The sequence below is a fragment of the Balaenoptera physalus genome (assembly GCF_965194825.1).
Source record: "Balaenoptera physalus genome assembly, chromosome: 6".
NCBI classification, from domain to species: domain Eukaryota; kingdom Metazoa; phylum Chordata; class Mammalia; order Artiodactyla; family Balaenopteridae; genus Balaenoptera; species Balaenoptera physalus.
This window is the reverse complement of record NC_138885.1, coordinates 59,049,733-59,070,674: the sequence shown is the minus strand read 5'-3', so window position 1 is coordinate 59,070,674 and position 20,942 is coordinate 59,049,733. Positions and strand designations below refer to the sequence as shown.

The 20,942-nt window shown below is 39.2% G+C and overlaps 1 protein-coding gene and 1 long non-coding RNA gene across 4 annotated transcripts in view; one reads left to right on the top strand and one right to left on the bottom strand.

Moving 5' to 3' along the window:
- Positions 1-8,751, top strand: part of SLC38A11 (solute carrier family 38 member 11) — a 55,857-nt gene extending 47,106 nt beyond the window's left edge. For all 3 annotated transcript variants that reach the window (XM_082465106.1, XM_082465105.1, XM_082465107.1), the window contains one exon: positions 3,970-8,751. In XM_082465106.1, coding sequence (XP_082321232.1) covers positions 3,970-4,263 — 294 coding nt within the window. In that variant the 3' untranslated portion in view covers positions 4,264-8,751. The remainder of the gene's footprint in view (positions 1-3,969) is intronic.
- Positions 8,752-13,862: 5,111 nt separating this feature from the next.
- LOC309662434 overlaps positions 13,863-20,942 on the bottom strand; it is a 48,495-nt gene continuing 41,415 nt past the window's right edge. Inside the window, exon 4 of the long non-coding RNA XR_014264676.1 lies at positions 13,863-16,019. This is a non-coding gene — a long non-coding RNA (uncharacterized lncRNA). The remainder of the gene's footprint in view (positions 16,020-20,942) is intronic.

Below are 20,942 nucleotides of genomic sequence, written 5' to 3'. Positions count from 1 at the left end.
CAATTTTAAAGGATTCATTTTAGAAACAAATAAAATAAATGTAGGTTCCATCCTTGGTAATAAGAATCCAGCATCTTGGCACTGATGGTGCTCTTAGAGAGAAGAGGCATCTGCAGTAATTGGGTCCTATGGGTTTCTACGTGCAGCAGAGCAAAGAGAAGAGATGAAGCAGCTGGTGCTTGTGGTCGGAGTAACCAGCCCAACAAGCACTTTGTGCAGCTTACAGTGGGAGGAGGACAGCAAACCAGTTACCCAGCAAGAGCCCACATACAGGGTGAGGGAGCCGTAGTCCAAGCTGCCAAAGACCTCTGGGCTAGAGTTTTTTTGGTTTTTTTTTTTTTTAATTTATTTTATTTTATTTATTTTCTTTTTGGCTGTGTTGGGTCTTTGTTGCTGCGCTTGGGCTTTTCTCTAGCTGCTGCGAGCGGGGGATACTCTTTGTTGTGGTGTGCGGGCTTCTCACTGAGGTGGCTTCCCTTGTTGTGGAGCACAGGCTCTAGGCGCGTGGGCTTCAGTAGTTGTGGCACACGGGCTCAGTAGTTGTAGCTCGCGGGCTCTAGAGTGCAGGCTCAGTAGTTGTGGCTCACGGGCCTAGTTGCTCCGCAGCATGTGGGATCTTCCCAGACCAGGGCTCGAACCCATACCCCCTGCACTGGCAAGCAGATTCTTAGCCACTGCGCCACCAGGGAAGCCCCTAGAGTTTCTTTTTAAGGTATAAGAACACATTTCACAAGTTCAAATTGATTACAAAGTAGAAATCTTAAATATGTATAAGCATTCTTTTTTTTTAATATATATTTATTTATTTATTTATTTAATTTTGGCTGTGTTGGGTCTTCTGTGCGAGTTGGGTTTCTGTGCGAGGGCTTTCTCTAGTTGCGGCCAGTGGGGGCCACTCTTCATCACGGTGCGCGGGCCTCTCACTGTCGTGGCCTCTCTTGTTGCGGAGCACAAGCTCCAGACGCGCAGGCTCAGTAGTTGTGGCTCACGGGCCTAGTTGCTCCGCGGCATGTGGGATCGGGATCTTCCCAGACCAGGGCTCGAACCCGTGTCCCCTGCATTGGCAGGCAGATTCTCAACCACTGCGCCACCAGGGAAGCCCCAGCATTCTTTTATTTAGTTTTCAGCTTCCTTTCATCAAATGAGAGGTTTCTATTCAGGTAGGAGAATTCAGATACTTTTCCAATCTGTATTGCCAGTAAAAATCTTCAGCACTTTCTGTTATTTCCCTCTTGCAGACTGCAAAATGCGGTGGCATCTGTGGTGTTATTATCAAAGGATAGTGCTTTCTCCCCCCCTTTATAATTAAGGCTATATTTTCTTGTCTCTTTGATAAACTGTTATGGTATTTATGTCCTGTCAAGAAATTTCAAAAATTATCCCGAAGCCAGTGGTGTAACCTCAGGCAAGGCTGTATTAGATAGATCAAATTAGCTGGACTCATTTATAGGGAATAGAGCAGATGGAACTGTCCTATCATTTTACTGATGATCTGAGGTCCTAACAACAATCTCTAGCAAGACGGAGCTCTCAAATATTAGGAAAGTAACCGCTATCAAGACAAGATACTTAACTGGACTTCTTCCAGTACAGACATCAGCTATACAGTTTTCCCACTAATTGCTACTTTCTCAACCCTTAAAAATTATGGCATAAACAGAACACCCATTACTTTGCACTGCCCAGCAAGTTAGGTTTGGAAGAGTCCCAAAATGCTGACTGATGACAGCTTCTTAGCAGCAGCTGGTGGCAGTTTTCATCCTGATAGCACTTTCACACTCCACAGTTCCAGATGAAGTAGCTTCACATGTTTGTTCCTATGAAGAGAAGAGACTCTCTCTCTTTCTCTCCACACACACACACACACACACACACACACGTACATATATAATTGTTTTCAAAAATTATTTCATAGAAATCAAAGGATTATTATTATAAGCACAGATTGAGTTCTACAGTATTTTTTATAACTTGAAAAACATTGTCAGTTTCAAGTGACATGATGGAGCCTAAGGAATCCATAATTCATTTAACTCTGGCCATATGAAAACTAATCCTTTACATACTGTGTACCATTGTAGGTATTCATTTGTATTCATGTGCTATGAATAGCAAAATTATATTGTCCATATATTTTAAATTAGAATATGGTACCTCTTAGAATTTTCTCATTCTTATATCTCTGTAGAAATATTTTCCATGAAGTGTGGTCCCTTCTATTCTTCCCCAGATTTTTAGATGCTGCCTGGCTAGTCTGACTTCATAATTTGTCCCCCTCAATTGATATTTCTCCAGACTTTTGCTGTTTTTGTAAAAAATAAAAAAGTTACATTTTTGAAATCATAGTTGTATATTTCTTGTATGAGAGTAGTAATTAGTGTAAAATACAGTAAACTTAGTAAATGGTGATACTGAGAAAAGTCTTTTAAAACTATTTTTAAGGTCTAATCTGTTCTTTTACATCATCCAATTTCAAAATCAGTTTTCTATGATTTTTCCCTAGGGACAATCTACCAAAATAATGTGTCAAAAGCTTTCAAACCATAGTGATAGGCATATAGGGTTTCATTATACTATCCTTTCTACTTTTCTGTATATTTACAAATTTCCATAATAACTTTTTCAGGTATGGAAAATTTTTTTTTTTTGTTAATTTATTTTTAGCTGTGTTGGGTCTTCGTTTTTGTGCGAGGGCTTTCTCTAGTTGCGGCGAGCGGGGGCCACTCTTCATTGCGGTGTGCGGGCCTCTCACTATCGCGGCCTCTCTTGTTGCGGAGCACAGGCTCCAGACGCGCAGGCTCAGTAGTTGTGGCTCACAGGCCCAGTTGCTCTGCGGCATGTGGGATCGTCCCAGACCAGGGCTCAAACCCGTGTCCCCTGCATTGGCAGGCAGATTCTCAACCACTGCACGACCAGGGAAGCCCGAAAATATATTTTTTATGGAAAGCTTCTTTTGTATTCTAAACCGTATCATATTTGTTATTGTATGTTTTAAAAATTTTCTGTTTTATGGTTTAAGAAAATATCATTTGTCATATGTCATTTGTCACATCATATAAATATATTTTGTTAATAATATGTTATGTTTTGTTTAATATATAATTAATTTTTAACATAATTAGAAAAAATATTACCTAAAATGCATTAAATTTTAACATTACTTCATTCGCAGAGTTACTAGTGCAGATTTGGCTTCCTCAAGGGGAAAGTCTCTTTCCTTTGAAGTCAGTAACTCTTGGTCTTTTTATAATAGACAACACCACTTCCCATAATTTTCAATCTAACATTCCTCCTCAGGTTGGACTTATCCATAAGCCAATGTGGGGGAAGGGTGAATGAGTCATAGTTATTTAGTTCTGCTGTCAATTTTCTAGGGTAATTAATGTGTTTAGTTTTACTTGAAAGAGGATTTAGAAATGCTACTTCATGCTAAGTACCCTTAGGGGTACAGTTTTCCTTTCTCATACAGACAGGCACCTACTTTCATACAAAGTCAAGGAAAGAGGAGAGATAAGACATTATGCCCTATATACACCTCCCAATAGTCCCCTTTTGTACACAGCTGACAAACAGACCTCTCAGCTTTGAATGGCATAATAGATAACCAGCAATTTGAAATGAAGAGTATAAGGAAATATGATGTGACTGAAAATATGGGAACTTTTAAGAGTTTGCCAGGAGTCAGTCTTACCATCTGCTTTATTTTATATTATATTCTGATTATTATTTAAGCCTGATATACTATTATATTATTTTACTTTTCTCATTTGTAAATATACCATCAGTAAGGGAAAAACCTATTCCTAAGTCTTTCTTGGAATTATGTTTCTTTCCTCTGTTTGATTTAACTGAACCTATCAAACTTTTAACATACATGATGACAAATACATTTTGTAAATGTTTTTTAAAAACTGTCCAAGGAGTGCTCCATTCAGTAACATTATCTTATTTCTTGTTTTGAATACACAGGGTGTGCTCTGTGCAGCTCCCCTAATTTTTATCATCCCATCAGCATGTTATCTGAAACTGTCTGAAGAACCGAGGACACACTCAGATAAGATTATGTCCTGTGTCATGCTTCCCATTGGTGCTGTGGTGATGGCTGTTGGATTTGTCATGGCCGTCACCAATCCTCAAGACTGCACCCACGGGCAGGAAATGTTCTACTGCTTTCCCGACAATTTCTCCCTCACAAACATCTCAATTTCTCGTTTTCAACTGACAACACAACTTTCCATTTTAAACGTCAGCATCTTTCAGTGAGTTGTGCGCTTTAAAAAATAGGTATTTTTCATAGACTTCTAAACTGCACGATAACATTCACACATGTTTTAGTCTCTATATTATAAAATTATTACTTCGGCATTTATCAAGACTTGGTTTTTCTTTACTCTTTAGTCCAGTATAAAAGATAAAAAGGAGGGAATTCCCTGGCGGTCCAGTGGTTAGGACTCCACGCTTTCACTGCCGAGGGCCCTAGTTGGGGAACTAAGATCCCGCAAGCCACACAGTGTGGAAAAAAAAAAAAAAAAGATAAAAAGGAAAAGAAAGTTGAATGTATTTTATCTTAAACTGGGACAAAATAAATGTTTTGTTCTAATGACTGGGCTACACTAATCTTAAATGCAGGGGGAGCAGTGAAACCTGTGGCGTCTGCTGCCACCCTCTCAAAGCAGTATTCTCTTATCTAATATGTGAGCCAATATATTGTGCTGTAAAATGAGTAGATGATTGTGGGTTGCAATTTTGTGTATGTGTCCTTGATGAGAAAAATACATTTTTTTGTCTTAAAAGAAGGACTCAAAGGGAAGGAAAACTCAAGACTATTAAAGAGACTAGATATCCCAAGAGGAAAGTGAAGCTGTCCATTATGATTTCAGCAGCATCCCTTGTTTAGAGGAAAGTGAATCCCTGGAGAAATGAGTAAAGTCCTTCACATGTTACAAAGCGTGACTAATAGACTGGGTATACAGAGCAAGGTGTGTCAGGAAGCAAAATTACCTCGCAGTTTTCATCCTGTGGGAATATGATGGTAGTGCCATTAAATGAATTATAAAATGGGGGGAAACCACAAGTTGTTCTGAGGCACAAGCTTAAAGAGATCAATTCTGCATCAGCTTTGGACCCGTTGAATGTGAAGTGCTGGCAGGAATAAAAAACTAGAAGCTGAACTTTCAGACTAGAGCCTTGAGAGAAGAATCAGGGCACAAAAGAAGCATTCTCACTACTCCGGGGGTCCTCAGAGAGATTCTTGGGTGTTCTCGTTGACTAGATTCTCCAGAAGCAGACAGTAAGATGGAGTTTGGCATTCGGGGTATTTATTAAGGCTTATAACTAGTGGGAGAGAGGGGGAAAGCAGGATCAGGTGGGCAAAATGGAACTGCAGTGCAGGCTGGCAAAGCCTCAGCCAAGTCCATAAGGAGTCTGGAGCATACGTGACCCATCAGAGCTGTCTCAGTTCAGATGAAATAGCCAAGTTTTAATACCGCTACTTCCATCAGTCCTTGAATGTGGGCAGCTCTTTGCAGCTGAGCAAACCCTAAAGGGACTGAGAGCTGGAGGTGATCTGCTGGTGGCTGGGACACTAATGCTTCCTTGTGCGGGGTCTGGGAGGCACAGCTATGTTCGCCACAGCTGGCCTCAGTTTTTTTTTTTTTTTTTAATTTTTATTTATTTATTTATTTATTTATGGCTGTGTTGGGTCTTCGTTTCTGCGCGAGGGCTTTCTCCAGTTGTGGCAAGCGGGGGCCACTCTTCATTGCGGTGCGTGGGCCTCTCACTGTCACGGTCTCTCTTGTTGCGGGGCACCGGCTCCAGACGCACAGGCTCAGTAGTTGTGGCTCACGGGCCTAGTTGCTCCGCGGCATGTGGGATCCTCCCAGACCAGGGCCCGAACCCGTGTCCCCTGCATTGGCAGGCAGATTCTCAGCCACTGCGCCACCCGGGAAGGGCCTCAGTTTTTAATGAGAACTTTTTTATATCTCTTAAGGAGGATTTCATGTTTTCATATCTATGACAATCTTTTAAAAGTAACAAGAAAATTTGGGCCCATCTGGATGGCTACCTTAAATCAAGTATCACCCAAGATTTCATTTCTCACCTTTTCATCTGTATTTCAATCAAGTTGACAATCCATAATACTGTTTTAATTGTTGTCGAATAGTGAGAAAATATCACAAGCAGAGAATACATACCTGACGTATCTGTAAAAATCACAGGCCAAAAAAAAATTATTCCCACAGGAAGTGTATAAGGGAAAGTTTCACAGCAGTTTGAATACAGAAGTGGTGAAAGCTGAGTTGTCATGTGACTAATAATAAGAAAGGCCTCTTGAAAGCAAAAGAAGCTGCCCCTTAGCCGGCAGGGCCGTGCTCAGGCTTTGCATGGTAGCATTTGCTTCAGCAAAACATCATCTATGCCACTAAATTAATTTGAATTCTATTGGCTGTATAGCTTTTCTGTATTTCATTTGTAGAGTTGTTTTTTTATAGTTGGTTAAGAATCATAAGGTGATTTGTGTCCATTTTCAGATCAATACATGTTTTGGTAAAATACTTATAAAAATACTTTCATTCCATACCGAGAGAGTGTAAGAAATTTTTGCAGCAGTCCATCTCTACATTACTCAGGACTGAGAAACACTGACCTACATAGTTGTTAGATAAAGTCATGAGAGAGGAGATTTCCAAGGGTGTACAAAGAAAAGTACGTCAAGGATAACGTAATTTAGTACTTAACCTTCTATTATCTTGTACTCTTGCTATTGCTTCAGATACATTAACCTTGACTCAAGTAGGTGAAAAGCTCCGGGTAAGAACTGAGTGCTGCGTTAATGCCTAATAAATATTTGTTCTGGTTTTGTGTGTGTGTTTTCCAAATCAGCTGCATTACAAGACTACCTTGGGCCCAGTTATTAGCTGCAAGGATTGCCACTTTCAAATTATGATAGAATAAATGTTAGAAACACATCTATTTCATAGGAATACTTATGTTTATTTTGTCAATGTGCAGAACTTTGAGAACCACCCTCATCTATGTTCTGCTCAATTTAATGAGATTTCCACTGAAACTCATTCCCTCCCTGCTACTTCTTGCCTGTAACAAAACAACTTGAATATTTAATCCAGTTTTTGAAGTTGTCACTACATTTGACCTTATAAAGTGCTTCTTAATTTTAAAGAGGAGGGAAGGGAATAGTATATTTATACACTAATGCAAACATCTAGCAATACGTTTCCTTTAAAGATATAGATTGGACGGTATCTGTATAACTTACAAATTGGGTCCTTATGCATGTCACTTATAATTGGATCTTTAACCTCAACCCTAACTTGAACCGTCTTCAAACATCAAAACAGGTCAGACTGCTTTGCCTCTGACCAACCCCAATGGTGTCAAGCAATAATTGTTGCCTCTTGTCTTTCCTAAAAGAACTCTGAAATCCAGGTTATCCAACTAGGACAATCCCAACTAGTCCTTTGCTGGAGTCATACTGCGCACATCTGCTTAATTAGATGAGAGATAAAAAGATCAATTTATTGGATAGCAGCTGGCCTCCTTCTGGTTGATCTGCGGCAGTCTTCTCAGGGAAGTTGTGCTAGTCCATTTTTTAGTATAGCTGACTGCTGACAGGACCAGGCGTTGTATTCTCAAGCATGGACCAACCAATGACCATGAGGTAAGGTACCCATAAATGCTTAACTGACTTTGATGGAGGTAATAATTAGCTACACCAATCAGATAACCTCCTTGAAGAATTTGTAATTATTCTAAAAAGGGTATAAAGGATTTGCCCGGATTACAGACTAGACACGCAGAGCAGACAAGAGGCACTATGACCTAGAGAACACATAGACTGGGAGACAAAGAAAACAGTACAGTCATTCTCTAGAGCAGTGGTTCACAAACTTCAACACGTGTCAGAATAATTGGCGGGCTTGTCAAAACACACATTGCTGGGGCCCACATGCGGAGTTTCTGGTTCGGTGCTCTGGGGTGAAGCCTGAGAATTTGCATTTGTTCAAAGTTCCCAGGTGATGCGGTTGCTGTTGATTCAAAGATCACATTTGAATAAGGATGGAGGTTGGACATAAAAGAGATGCCAGATGGGGCCATGTGTTTAGAGGCTGGGCAGGGCGTAGAATGCCAGGTTGGAGGTCAGGAAGAAACTGAGAGTGGAGACAGGAGGGAGTGCTCTTGTCAGAGAGTAACTGTACTTATCCTTCATCTCTTTGAAAATTCCTTTGGAGAAGCTTACAGAGGGAAGAGGAGAGACCAAGACAGGGAGATTAGGGAAGAGTAATGACAAGGGAGGGGAGGAGAGTTAACAAAGAAGAAAACAGAGATTATGGTCTAAAGTCAACACAGCTGCAGTGGTTAAGCTATAAACCTGGTTTGGAACCTACAGGCGTTCAGGGAAGATTGCATGAGCTTCATAGTTCTTATTATGAGAAGGAAGAAAATATACCGGTTCCTCAAAAGTACAGCAAGTTTTCCTAGGACTAAACTCAATAAAATGTCTTACTTGGAAAAAAAAAATCTTATTTGGAACATGAGTAAAATTGGGTTATACTCAGAATAACATCATGCTGATAAAGAATTCATGTAGCTATCTTTATAGGACATTTCAATAGCATTTTCTAATATTTGCTCATTGAAAATGAAGATTATGAATAAATTTAGCTTTGGAATTTTTATTATATTGTTCACTTATAGCAATATGCTAAATGTCTCATTTTTTTAAAAAGGCACATACAGATTTAATCTGTCCTTCATTCCTAACACCTACCTATTTCTGGTCCTTACCAGCTCACACCCAGACTAATGCCACAGCCTCTTACCTGAGCATTCTGCCTTCAGGCTCTCCTCCCTTCAAGACGATTTGTGCATCACTCCAAGAATCATCTTATTAAACTGATGCTTTGATAACACCAAATGCTTGCTCAGAAGCTTTTCATGAAACTCTTGTGCTTATAGGATAAAGTACAAACTCCATGGCCTGTATTCAAAGTTTTTATAGAATGGCCTCAACATATCTCACCTCATATCCCATGACTGCAGGAAGGAACCCTTTTGTCTGGCATAACTAAAGCATTGTTTTACACTAAAATTGCTTTCTGCCCCTTTTGCCATTGCCCTTGAATTCTTGCCATCCTCTCATCTGAAATATCCAAACCTTCCTTTCCCACCCTCATCAAATTCTATCAATCCTCCAATCTTCTCCCTGTGCCATCCCTGACAACTCTAGCTGCAGGTTAGTTTTCCTCCTTTGGAATTCTGTAATTCTTATGTTATGTGAAGGAACCATGTCCCGCCAACCGGACTAAAAGTTCCTTGAGGACAAGTGTGTTTTAAAGCCTCTTTTTACTCTTAATAGTCCATGGCATGGTACCTTGAATGTACTAAACACTTAAGTATTTGAAGTGAGATTGATAGTATAGAAGGGAAAATGGCTGATTGTACCTATGGCCATACATACTCTTTTTTTTTTTTTTAATTTATTTTTGGCTGCATTGGGTCTTCGTTGCTGTGCGCGGGCTTTCTCTAGTTGAGGCGAGCAGGGATCCTCTTCGTTGCAGTGTGTGGACTTCTCATTGCCGTGGCTTCTCTTGTTGCGGAGCACGGGCTCTAAGCGCATGGGCTTCAGTAGTTGTGGCACGTGGGCTCAGTAGTTGTGGCTCGCGGGCTCAGTTGCTCCGCGGCATGTGGGATCTTCTGGAACCAGGACTCGAACCCGTGTCCCCTGCATCGGCAAGCGGATTCTTAACCAGCGCGCCACCAGGGAAGCCCAGCCATACATATTCTTTTAATTGGATTTTTCCATCTGTAATGATTGTCATTCAGTAAAGTAGCAAGTTAATGTGATAGTCATTCATCCAACAAGGTGGTTTAGATAATTAAGTTGAGTTTCTCGTTTTGCTTTATTAAGCATCGAACCTTCAGAGAATTTATTTAGAATATTCTTTTTTTTTACATATAAGCACATATGTTTATTATTAATTTTAATAATGTTAAAGACACATAATTTACAAATAATAATAGAGTATTCAGTACTGTATCATAAGTTCTTTATAGCCAATTGACTATTACAGTGTGCTTTGGTTGATTGTTGCTGAACTCATATCTGTAAGCAACCTATGTAGTTCAACCATGATTTGACAAATGGAGTTCCATTCCAATTCACTCTTTTCCCAATAAATTTATTGTCACTAAATCTGAAATGTGATCTACTATTAAACTATTTTTATCCTCATATAAACTATACTCATTAAATTGAAATTTCAGTTTTAGCACTACATATTTCATAACTTCATCACTTGTCAGTGAAGTGAGTGACTATTGTGCTGAATTGCATAATAGTTTTCAAATACTGGAAGAATATTTCCTTAATGTTCTGTGCTATTCATAATGTGATGGCCACAGACACACCACACTTTTAGTTTAATCTGCATTTTTTACATTTTTCTCAATTATTTTCTTAAGTTTAGACTATTTGGAATATTCTTAAAAGGTCTCTTCAAGTGCATACCAATCAGCACATAGTTTTTCACTTGTTTTGACTGCTAAATAAAGATTTACTTGTCTCTTAATTACAAGCTCTTTGAGACCTAAAACCATGTCGTATTTAGTTTTATTTTTTGCCAGTGAATGCTCATATATCTTAGTAATTTGAGATGCTTGGATAAACATTTAATGACTTGAATTTACCTAATTCAGATGTATTTAACTAAAATTTATAATTTACCAGGAAAACTTACCTTAATTCCTTCATTTAATATTATTCCTAAAGAAATAGTCAAAACTTTAAAGCAAAATGTATTTATGGTTCAGATACAATTATCACCTTGTTTAATCTCATCTGACAGCTCAGTAATTTGATAGAGCACTAAAAAGAAGAGGTGGTTTAGGAACATGCAGGCAACAATTTAAGAAAAACACCCCAGACAACAAATGAGTTTGCAGTTTAAAATTTGAAAGACTGAAAATTTTTATTTCCAAGGCACAGTGTATTATCTTAATTTTGTGTTGCCGGAGGACAGCAAGGCCAGTTCCAGAAATATAAATCCAGTCCAGGCTTCTTACAGTCAGGTAAGAAGTCAGAACAGTATTGTTCTTTAATTCTTTAGGTTCTGGGAGAAAAAATAGTAAAGTGTCTTCTAAGACAGAGGAAAAATTATTGTACCCCAGAATGGCAGCCTTTGGGTGACTTCTGACTTTTCCTACAACGCTTTGCATTCTTATAAAGTCCTAAAAAGAATTTTCTAAGTTATACCTTTTAACTATTGTTTCTCCATGTGCAAGACATAGACAAACTGGAAGTTGAGTGATACGACCTTGGGTTTTATGTGCTTTATGTTTCAAAGCATTTCAAAATGAATTTAGATTTGTTTAAAAAGCTGTAAGAATAGACAGGGAAGGAAATCAACATTAAATATTTAGAAAAATAGGGCTTAGAAAAACTTTGGGTTTTGTAGAAGTGGCTAGTTGATTGCACAAACACAGCAGGAGATGCTCCCTATTCTAGAAGGCAATCTGACCCTTCAAAGTAGACATTTTAAACAAGAGATTAAGAAATTTTAAACTATTAGCTTGAGGTAGAAATTTTTCTCAGAAACAAATGATTTTAAATGTGTAACCTAAATGCCAGCTGAGGACTCCTCACCCCCCAAGTGAATTGGTTAAACTTGATCTTAAACCCCATTCCACACTCAGGAGCCTACTCCATAATTCTGGTAAATTAGCCTGGCTTACATTCTCACACTTCTCTATGCCACCATAAACCAAGGTTCTTTTGCTCTGTACCTGAAAAACTCCACAATACTCCAGATGCAAAACACACAGTCCCTGCATCATTTTCCATAAAAATCTATTCACATCATGCATTGTGTATTTTTTGTGTTGTTGTTGTACCTTTTTTTTTTTTTAAAGAATATGCATTTTTAATTTATTATTTATTTATTTATTTATTTTTGGCTGTGTTGGGTCTTCATTTCTGTGCGAGGGCTTTCTCTAGTTGTGGCAAGCAGGGGCCACTCTTCATCGCGGTGCGCGGGCCTCTCACTATCGCAGCCTCTCTTGTTGCGGAGCACAGGCTCCAGACGCGCAGGCTCAGTAGTTGTGGCTCACGGGCCTAGTTGCTCCACGGAATGTGGGATCTTCCCAGACCAGGGCACAAACCCGTGTCCCCTGCATTAGCAGGCAGATTCTCAACCACTGCACCACCAGGGAAGCCCTGTTGTACCTTTTGAAGGTTTAGAGTGCTTAGGAGGAAGGGTCACACCCTGGGGCATGGCCTTTGACCAATCTTTAGGCTTCACCTCCTAAACATCTCCTCTACTCTTCATTTTTCATCTCCTTCAGATTAACAAGCAAATATTTCCCTGTGACTTTCTCAGCGAGGTCCCAGAACCTCCAGGCCTCTAGAAGACCCCTATTCCACTTTACCCCATACCTTGTCATTGTATATTTTTGACACAAATGCCATTCTCTTCCTAAGAAGAATTCAGGTGGAAGCTGTCAGCACATCCATATTTTTCCATTTCCTGACATATAGGTACTCTGTCATTTATATTCTGAATTGCACTTCTGGTGACTTCACTCTCCGTAAAAAGAGAAACGAGGGACTTCCCCGACGGTCTAGTAGTTAAGACTCAGCGCTCCCAACGCAGGGGACACGGGTTCTGTCCCTGGTCGGGGAACTAAGATCCCGCATGCTGCATGGCGCGGCCAAAAAAAAAAGAGAGAGAAATGAGAAGACTTCTGCTTACATAAAGTTAAAACTCGGTTCATGGCGTTAAATAGGAGCGGTTCCATCCAAATGGGTAACACAAGGTTGACCAGCTCCCTCTGTGGTTTCCCAACACAGTGAACCCTCATGGCTTAAAGCTGTGCTCCCACAAGCCCCTTTTGTGTATCTCCAGCCATTGTAGTTTCTCACCTCAACACCTGTACTATTCTCCAAACAACCGCTGTGTGTCTGCCTACTTCCTTTGCACGCCAGATAAAACTGGCCTTTCAGAATTAGATTACCGCAGGCCCAGCTGTAGTAGGTGGATAATCATCTGCTTTATAAGTGAGGAGAATATGAAAAGTCCCTCTACTCATTTTCTCAAATATCTTGTGTAAATGATGCCATGGTATCTGACATATTGTTGATTGCTCTGCATTATTTAAAATAGAGACATCTCTTAACACGGGGGCGTTAATTAGGGGATCCAGATTGACAGAAAGTGTAACTCTAAGAGGATGAGAATGCTGCCTCCCCACTTCTCTCCGTCTCCCTAAATTCTAGCAGCACTTAAGATTTTGCCCAAATGCCTCCTCCTCTGAAAGTTCCCCCCAGCCATTTCCAGCAGACCATGACTTTTCTTTTATTTTTTTTTTTAAATAATGAATGTGGGGAATTCCCTGGCAGTCCAGTGGTTAAGACTCAGCGCTTTCACTGCTGTGGGCCTGGGTTCGATCCCTTTTCGGGGAACTAAGATCCCAAAAGCTGCATGGCACGGCCAAAAAAATAAATATATAAATAAAATAAAATAATGAGTTTGTTTTTCTCTCATAATTTAAAAAAGGTAAACATTCTGTAATTCAGCCACAGCCTTTACTTCCAGATGACTTCTTCATTGGGCCTCAATTCCTTTTAAATAACAGACTCTTGTTCCAGAAGGCAGTTAGCTTTTCATCATGTTTTCTGTCTAGACAACATCCAGAGACAAATCCCAAAGGGAAAAGTATATGTACCCAGTAGTCACGCACAGTCTGAAGTAAGTTCATCATGAATGCTGGGGCCTTGGTGCCAACAACAACCCCACGACCAAGGGCAGCGGTAAGCCCAGCCACCAGCCAGACCATGACTTTTCTTCTGCAAGACAACGGGTATATGTCTGACAATCAATAGAAGGAACAATCTAGTGTAAATAAGAACTTTCTAACAATTAGAGGCAACGGATGTCAGCATGGGCTACCCTGGAACTCAGTGAGCCTTCTGGGCCTGGAACAACTTAGAAGTTGGACAAACAATTGCCCACAGCGTGGTAGGGGCAGTTCACGTGCTGGATAAAAATTGAACTTGATCGTTAAGGTCTCCCCAAATGCTGAGCTTCTAGGTACAGCTTTGTGTTCTCTAATAAAATAAAATACAGAGTTGTTTTGGAACTCCTTCATCACTTATTTTTGCACACCTTTTTTTTTCTAAATAAGTATTAAACGGCTTAAAACCAGTGGTCCTTCGTATTTTTTTCAGTGCTTAGACTACCTTGCACAGAATTAGTGATCAGAAAAATTTATGGATTGAACCATGAAAGCTGGTTTTGAAGGGAGGTTAAGAAAGGGAAGGGAAAACAACCTTGAGAGAATAAAGCAGATATGAAGCAGCATCAGCAAGCACCAAACGTCTAGGGATTAGGTCCCACTGAAGAATAAGAGCTCACAGGGAGTTAGAGGGATCCTTCAACAGCTTTCTTTGTTCTACCATCGGGTCTGTGCAGGAGTTTTTGCTGCCACTGCTGACCAGCATGTGAGACCAGTTCTCATTCTCTTCTTGTCATCATGCCTGATTTTCTACTTACGGGAAAGATATTTGCAGGAAACACTAAAAGAACTGTTTAATAATTGTGTCAAATAGATCCATAACTTCTTTAATTTCCCTCTTTGTTTGGAAGAAATTCTCTAAAAGCAGAATAGAACCCAATTACAGACAAGATAAAGACAAATGCATCAAACCCATGATTGGGTTCACAAACGTGCAGCATCTATTGGCGATTAAGAGCTGGGAGGTGGTTATACTGCCTTACCCTGAAAAGCAGGGTCTGTGAACCAGCAGCATTGGTATCGCCCCGGGAGCTCTTTAAAAATGCAGAATCTCAGGCCCCACCCCAAACCTAATGAACCAGAATCTGCCTTATAACAAGAGCCCCAGGTTGTTCATGTTCAAGTTTGAAAAGCACCAGTGTGCAGGTGGCCGTGTCCTTTGGGAAGGAGGCTTATCAGAATCAGCTAGGAATCTTAGTTAAAAAGGAAACCACCTCCTGGAGAGTCTATTATGCCTACATTAGGGCTTCTGTTACTGATGAGAATGTGTGATAACATATTTCTGGGAATTGGGGTAGGAAAAATAACTGTAAATCACTCATTTATGGCAATAACAATTAAGTCCATTTCTGTTTATTGTGTTTTTTTCTGGAACAATCATACATTTAAAAAATGATTTTTTCCAACATTGTCTAAAATTGAACACACTAGCCATATATTTTCGTTAGCTCATAATAGCAAAATGTTTTGTAACTGTAGTAGAAACAATGTTACAAATTAGGAAGACTTAAGACATCCTGTTGATTTCTAGTTGGTATGTAAAGAGCCCTAATGAATGTCAGAAAGTTTTTAGCATGGAAATGTGCTTTCAGTTTATGATTATATCTGTCATAAACAAATGGGGGGGGTGGAGAGTAGAAATAAGTAGGAATATCTTGGCAATAAATGTTTAAAGCCTGAGCATAGTATTTATATTTGAATGCATAAAGAGGACAACCTAATAGATTAATGGATGGAAGTCACCGACAATACTCCTTCTGTTGCTTCTAGATTAAGTAGTTGATTAAACAAAATATTCACTGTCATAGACATGCGCTTTAATTAGACTGAAGAGCAGCCTAAAATACATTTTACTTTAATGAAGATGAACATGTAATTACTTTGTTAACATTAAAAACTTAATAAAAAAAAAACTTAAAGGAGTATGCTCTATTTAGAACTAAGTGATAACTGAGTCATACAATTTAATTTAAATTTAGCAAGGGTCTGGTATCCAGAGAAGGGAGAGTATTCCTCATTCTAACGTCAAGAACTCTTGACTATGAGGGTGAGCCACAAGAAGTCGTATCTCGGTGAGGGAGACTGGGTTTCCTCAGCCACAAGTGTGACAGGGCTTGAGATCTTAGTCCAGAGTTAGAAGGATGAATCTCAACTTTGTCCTTATTCTCATAAACAAGTGATTTAACCTTTCTGATCCTCACTTTCCTCACCTGTAAAATGAAGAAATCATAATATCCTAGGTTTCTATGAGAGCTTTTCCTGTATTTATTGATAATTTGAATTACTATGTACTGTATTACACATACTTATTTTCTCCCATTGGGGTTTTTGCTTTTTTTCTTGATGAATTAATGATACCATGGCTTTATGAATAATGTACTAAGTAACAAAAAATTTTTTGGTATTTATCTTTTAATTTTGTTATTATTTTACCTGATGAAATTTTTTTATTTTATATAGCCAAATATATATATTTTAAGATTTTTCAATAGTTTTTGTAAAAGTTGTTTTTCCACTTAAGGGTACAGATGGTCCCCGACTTACACTGGTTCTGACTTACAATTTCTTGATTTTATGATTATGCAAAAGTAATACGGATTCAGTAGAAACTGTACTTTGAATTGTGAACTGTGATCTTTTCTCAGGCTAGACATATGTGGTACGATCCTCTCTGGTGATGCTGGGAGTGGCAGCAGCTCCAAGTCACCCATGAGACCAGGAGGGTAAACAATGATACACTTAAAAGCATTCTGCATCCATACAAGCATTCTGTTTTTCACTTTCAGTGCTGTATTCAGTAAATTACATGAGATATTCAACACTTTATTATAAAATAGGCTTTGTGTTAGATGATTTTGCCCAACTGGAGGCTAATGTTAATATTCTGAGCATGTTGAAGGCAGGCTAGACTCAGCTATGATGTTCAGTGGTGTATTAAATGCATTTCAAATTCTACTATTTTCAACTTCTGATGGGTTTATCAGAAGATGGGTTTAACCCCATCATAAGTTAAGGAAGGGTTTAACCCCATCATAAGTTGAGGAAGATCTGTAGATAATACTTTACACCAGTATTCTAGTTTTGAATTAATTAGTTCACTCATGTCTTTTATTTTTATTATAAAATTATAAAGTGCACATTGTAAATTAAAATGGAATAACATAGCACGAAGGGAAAATTAAAATCACCACACTGTTAATATTTTGGTTTACTACCATCCAGCCATTTTTCTCTGTTATATTTTCTCCAAAGTTGGGACATGCTATTGTGATATAATAAGAAATATATATTTGGTCTCAGCCTCCAGTTTCTGACACAGAGCTCCTAAAACCCTTGTAATTTCCTAAGTGATAGGGTGCTAGGAGCCTCTTTTGTCCTAATAGTTGGTCTTTGACTCAGATTCCTGACACCACAGTTTTTAAGACCCTTGGAATCTTTAGAAAGATGAGTGTCTTTTTGTATGCTAATGAGAGGACTGGGGGCTAGGGGCCCCTAGATAGCTTCAGGTTGGGTGTTGGTCACCAGAAAGACCAAAGGTTCAAAAGGTTGAACTTTTATTGCCACCTTCAACCTGTGGGAAGGGGAGAGGGACTGGAGTAGAGTTAATCACCAACAGTCAATGATTTAATCAACCATTCTTTTTTTTTTTTTTTAAATATATTTATTTAATTTTTGGCTGCGTTGGGTCTTTGTTGCTGCACACGGGCTTTCTCTAGTTGTGGCGAGCGGGGGCTACTCTTTGCTGCAGTGCGTGGGCTTCTCATTGCAGCGGCTTCTCTTGCTGCGGAGCATGGGCTCTAGGCGCACGGGCTTCAGTAGTTGTGGCACATGGGCTTAGTTGCTCCGTGGCATGTGGGGTTCTTCCCTGACCAGGGCTCGAACCCGTGTGCCCTGCATTGGCAGGCGGACTCTTAACCACTGCGCCACCAGGGAAGTCCCTCAACCACTCTTAAAACACAATAATTTGACTGTACATCCCCACAGTGATATGCTTTGAAAACAAAAAGAACATTAATAAAACCCCACACTATTTTATATTTTATTGATGGTATTTGTGGCAGTGTAGGCATTGTTATTCCAAGGCTATTGCATGGATATTGTGGCTTGATGCAAATGAGAAATTATAACGATGCCCTTAAAAATCAGGATTTTGGACATAGGATGCAGATATAACATCAATAAAATTCTGTAAAATTCCTGCAGTCCTAAAATTGAATTGAAAATATCTGTGTGAATTCAAAAAGTATTTTATCTTAAAAGAATTGACTTATTTTCTAGCTCTGACCACTGCAAAGGGCTAGAAAGAAATGACCAGTGCATAACATATTGAGCACAGCAATACCAAAACTGTGTTCTCCAAGTACATTCCCAATAAAAGGAACCAAGGCTCTTTGAAGAAATGGCTCAATGCAGAAGTGGAACAGAAAATGTACAAAATAAAAATGGATGACCAAAAACAAAGAAGCAGAACTATCAAAAAAACAAGGAAGTCAGCTTGCAGAGGTTTGCTTCCACTGGTCAAAGACAGGATGATATGAGCATCAATCAGGATAACAATAGCAGTGGTTTAAAATAACTCCTTTATTATTATAAAATATTGGCTATATTCCCTGTTTTGTACAATATACCCTTGTAGCTTACTTTGTACATAATAGTTTGTACCTCTTTGGGAACTAGTTTTTTTGAGTATTAAGAAAAAGATGTATGAGCTCGTAATCTTTTGGTCTTTGTGAAAGAAATTTTATCTGTACCCAACTTAAAGAATAGTTAGTATAAGATGATAGAGTTAGCTCCTGGAACTCAAATAATATTTATTAGTAATGCTTTATTTTCCTGTTTGCAAAAATAAAATGGAAGTGAGAATATTATCAAGTATTTTTTTCTTAGCTTTCTATTATTTTTTTAATGTGACAAATGTAGTTGGCTAGAATACAGACAAACCAAGCTTATCCTCTAATCATGTAGAAGACTTATAATTATTATCTGCTGTGAATTTTTTTTCATAAACATAGTTTGCCAGTATGCAAATGTGACTAAAAGACATACAGTTTCCAGATGGGACACTCAAATTAAGGCACGAATAAAAAGTCTCTCCTCAATGGGTGCCCTCAGACACTTGCTTTGGACAAATTTCTGGGTAATCACAAGGCAGGATACTCCCCCCAAGACCACACACGGAAGATCACCGTCTTTTTCTTTTTTCACTTTTCTTCCCAGTAATACTCAACCCTGGTAATGTCCACAGGAACACAGCACCCTCAGGATGCATAACTTACACAACTCATTTAGGATCACAGAATCATAAACGAAAACATTTGAGAAGGCTCCGAGTCTCTATTACAGTATGAGAAAATTTCAGAATACAAATGATACAGTGTTGAGGTAATTTGCAAGTACACAGTCTCACATTCCTCAATAAACTTGGCACGGGTTTAAAGCTTTAAACAATCTGTTGTTGGATGGCTTCACTTTTATTCCCCTTAGATGCAGCTGGCCCCTCCTTTGGCCTTGACCCAGGGTCACTGTCCTTTCTTGCTAGACTTACCATCATCCCAGGCCTCCTCTGAGTTTTACTTCTACTGATTTCCTAGACCCTTAGAGAACCAGGCTCCTTTCCAGTCTGGGGCCCAAGTCAAGCTTTCTGCACTCACATGAAAACTGTTCTGGTAGCTCCAAATGTGAGCTGAGAATTTTCTGCCCAACCTTCCTCTGGAGTCTGGGCAACGACAGTTTCCCTGAGCTAAGCATCCTCCCATAATCAATATGTTCTGAGTTTCCTCTTGTTTTACTTTTTTTTTCCCTCTCTCTTTCCTATGCTTCCAATTTTTAAAGAACTTGTATTATTCACTCCTGATCACATACACCTAAGGCTTCCCCACCACCACCCTCCACGCCAAATTCTAATGGCAGTTTCTATGAAAATGCCCAGGCTCTAAATGCATCCCTGGACTTGTAAACTCTACCTCACAGTTGAATGCTCTGGCCCAGCAAAACATGGAGAATCACATTTCCCAACTTAAATGCAGACTTATGGCTGTCGCCACATGTAGCACACATCCCTAGGGATCGTTCAGATTCCCTTGGATCCTCTCTCCAAGAACTGACCTTGAGCTGTTGGAGCCCCTTCTGCCCTTGTTCTTTGTACAGAGAAGCAGAAGTTCCTGAAAGGCACTGCATTCCTGAGAAAACCTATAGCCAAGTACTGACTTGTGTGGGAGTTTGACAGACCATTCTTTGCCTCAGAGTGGGACAAATCTAAGATGTAATTTATGATCCAGAATACCCTGTGGAATCTGAGACTCAGAAATCACGGGCAATTTCTCTCTTGCTTGTCTTGTTCCCCCTTTTCAGTCCTGCTTCCTCCACTTCCTTACCTGCTTGTCCCGGGAGCACTTCCTTAATAAATGTCAAATATTAATACATGAATCCTCATCTCAAGGTCAGCTTCTAGAGAATTCAAACTGAGTCCATGCCATAAACATGCCAACATTTAATTACAAACAATCCCCCAAATTCTGTAAAACTGGTCATCCCGGGATTACCAAAATTTGAGAGGAAAAAGTTTGTACCGCCTTTCTAGTCCCCCCCCCCAAAAAAAATCTAGGGAATAAATTATCCCCTGCTAGGGAATTCCCAGGTGGTCCAGTGGTTAGGACGCCACACTTTCATTGCCGAGGGCACGGGTTCAATCCCTGGTGGGGGAACTAAGATCCTGCAAGCCGTGTGGCACGACCAAAAAAAAAAAGAAAAGAAAAACCAATTAGCCCCTGCTAATTTTTTCTATTGTATTAATTTCTTGGGTATTGGCTTTTTAAAAATCTAGTGTTCAATTTCCATATTTTTAAGAATCAAAGTTTACCTATGTGGGGTTTTTTTTAGTAAAAGTTAAACAGAAAAGGGATGGATTTAGTTTATCCATATAGTAACCTGAATACAATCTCTTGCCCTATATCTTTGCTCCCAAATATTTTGGATTATTTTCCTTTATAACACGTGGTTCAGAAATGTGATCAGCTCCAGAAACCATTTCAAACAAATCTGGTTTATAAGTCAAACCCTAACACATTTCCAAGTTTATTATGTAATATTTAAACCATGTAACCATACATATAAAAGTTCATAATTTGAATTTT